Below are 2,684 nucleotides of genomic sequence, written 5' to 3'. Positions count from 1 at the left end.
ACAGGAAATAAGAGGAGTGGAGGAAGTGAGGAGAGCAAAGTGAAGTGTGGGGGTGGCATTACCAGGTTAACAAGCCACCCCGGCCCAGCTCGGCCTGGCCAAGCACAGCCCTCCATCTCGGGTCCATCAGCCCTTTCATGGTACCAAAAGGCCCGGACGGTGGCGACACCTCCTCCTCACTAAGCATTGCAGGATGACCGACCGTCTGTGTTTGCTTAGGGGTGAGGGGTCTGACATGGGACACTTTCAGTGCTAAAACTAGAAAAGTCCCAGGCAAACCAAGGCAAGGTAGTCAGCGTAGAGTGTGCGACTGTGTCTTAACTCGTAAGGAAGAGAAGGACTCGTTGGTTCTGAGAGGTAGAGGGAAAGAAATGGCTTCTGAAACAAAGAAGAAGGTGTCTGGGTGTGGGTCTCTGGAGCGTGTCAGTGGCTTCTCTCTCCAGCTTCAGCCTCATGCAGCACACATTGGGGTCCAGAGGGCGGAGGCGGTAGGAATAAGGGAAGGGGGTGGAGAATTCTTTTGGACTGAAGTATAAATTACTGCATTTCCCGTCCGCCCCCAACCTTCCCACCTCCCTGCCCGTGGCTCTGTCTTCCCATTCACACACTGGTAAAGCTAGCTAGCTTTTGGAGAAACTTTTGCAAATCAGAGAAAAAAAGGTTTTTCTTGGGCTTCAAAAGGCCTAGATTCAAATGCTGGCTGAGGCACTGACTACGTAGCTTCGGGCAAGTCACTCTCAGAGACCTGGCTTCCTCTTCTGCCAAAGAAAGTTGGTGGTTATATCCTCCATGGTTACAGACTGTCGTGGGGAGTCAATGAGATGGCACGTGTGACTGGTTAAGCACCAACCCATATTTGTTTCTTCCACCCAGAGAGAATTTTGACTGTTTCTCTGAGAACTCATGTTGTTCCTTGTTTTCTTTTCTGTTACAGGCCGTCATCATGTCCACCCTCTCTCCTAAATCAATTTTGGAAGACTTTCAGTATGATGAGAATGCGGAAGTTTGTGACATGGGGGACATGGTGGCCTTCGGGACTGCCTTTTTGTCTATAGTGTACTCCCTTGTCTTTGTCTTCGGCATGGTGGGAAATTTGCTGGTGGTGTTGGCCCTCACCCACAGCCAGAAACCCAAGAGTATCACCGACATCTACCTCCTGAACTTGGCCTTGTCCGATCTGCTCTTTGTAGCCACCTTGCCTTTCTGGATTCACTATCTGATAAGGGAACATGGCTTTAACAACGCGGTGTGCAAACTCACTACTGCCTTCTTCTTCATTGGTTTCTTTGGAGGCATATTCTTCATCACCATCATCAGCATCGATAGGTACCGGGCCATCGTCCTGGCCGCCAACTCCATGAACAACCGGACCGTGCAGCATGGCGTCACCATCAGCTTAGGCATCTGGGCAGCTGCCATCTTGGTGTCAGCGCCCCAGTTCATGTTCACCAAACATGAGGAAAATGAATGCTTCGGGAACTACCCTGAGGTCCTGCAGGATATCTGGCCTGTGCTCCGCAACATGGAAGCAAATATTCTTGGCTTCCTGCTGCCCCTGCTCATTATGAGTTACTGTTACTTGAGAATTATCCTGACACTGTTTTCCTGCAAGAACCACAAGAAAGCTAAAGCCATTAAACTCATCTTTTTGGTGGTCATCGTGTTTTTCTTCTTCTGGACACCCTATCACATGATGGTTTTCTTAGAGACACTCAGTCTCCATAACTTCTTTCCCAATTGTGACATGAAGAGGCATTTGAAATTGGCCCTCGGTGTGACCGAGACAATCGCATTTACCCACTGTTGCCTCAACCCTTTCATCTACGCATTTGCTGGAGAGAAGTTCAGAAAGTATCTTCACCAACTGTATAGGAAATGCCTGGCTGTCCTGTGTGGTCATTCTGTCCATGTCACTTTCTCCTCATCTGAATCACAAAGGAGCAGGGGGGAAAGTGTCTTGAGCAGCAATTTAACTCACTGCACCACTGATGGAGACGAGTCTATGCCTCTCTGAAGACAGCCCTAAAGCCTTGTCCCTACATAGAGCCTGGAGTTCCTGAGTCTGACACTGAATCATGAGGACAGATTTCCTTGTTTGTTTGTTTCTCACATGGAAGAAATGATGGACCCAGTGCCCCGAAAATAACCCAAAGGTATTTTAGAGAAGTGTGATCAAAATTTGAATGATGGAGGGGAGACATGCGTCTTACTGCAAAAGTCAAGACTTTTTTGTTTACAAATAACAAAAGTTCAACTCAGACTAGCTTAGCTAAAAGGTGGGTGGTGGGTGTTGTTCACCGTGTGGCACAGGCAAGGGGGTGGTTGAGCCCTCAGAGTGTGGGGAGACTAGGGCGTGGACTGAGCTAGAATTTCCTCTCTCTGACTCTCAAATCTGAGTGGTGACAGAGCTCTCAGACTCACATAACACATCTTTGTCATCAGAAAGGGACTGAGACCCATTCATTTCTGGTCTCAAGGTCAAAATTCCCAGAGAATGGCTCTGATTGGCTACGTTTGTATCAGATGCCCATCCCCAGTGGTTTCCATGGGAAAGGCATAGATAAGATGGCAGCTTCCATTTCATTTTTACGGCTAAAGGTTCAGGAGGACGTTATTTCCAAGAAGCTGGAGGGGCGAGTGCTGTTTTGATCAGACAAAACAAGAGCTGCCCACCAACTTTACCG

The 2,684-nt window shown here is 48.4% G+C and overlaps 1 protein-coding gene across 1 annotated transcript; it reads left to right on the top strand.

Annotated features, from left to right (window-relative positions):
- Positions 1-943: 943 nt before the first annotated feature.
- On the top strand, positions 944-2,546 carry CX3CR1 (C-X3-C motif chemokine receptor 1). The gene has a single exon (XM_011386617.2). It carries the CDS (start codon positions 944-946, stop codon positions 2,012-2,014), a length of 1,071 nt encoding a protein of 356 aa, XP_011384919.1. The 3' UTR covers positions 2,015-2,546.
- Positions 2,547-2,684: the final 138 nt, after the last annotated feature.

Source organism: Pteropus vampyrus, unplaced genomic scaffold (genome assembly GCF_000151845.1).
Source record: "Pteropus vampyrus isolate Shadow unplaced genomic scaffold, Pvam_2.0 Scaffold3429, whole genome shotgun sequence".
Lineage (NCBI taxonomy): Eukaryota > Metazoa > Chordata > Mammalia > Chiroptera > Pteropodidae > Pteropus > Pteropus vampyrus.
Note: the sequence above shows the minus strand (reverse complement) of the source record. Positions and strands in the feature narration are given on the sequence as shown.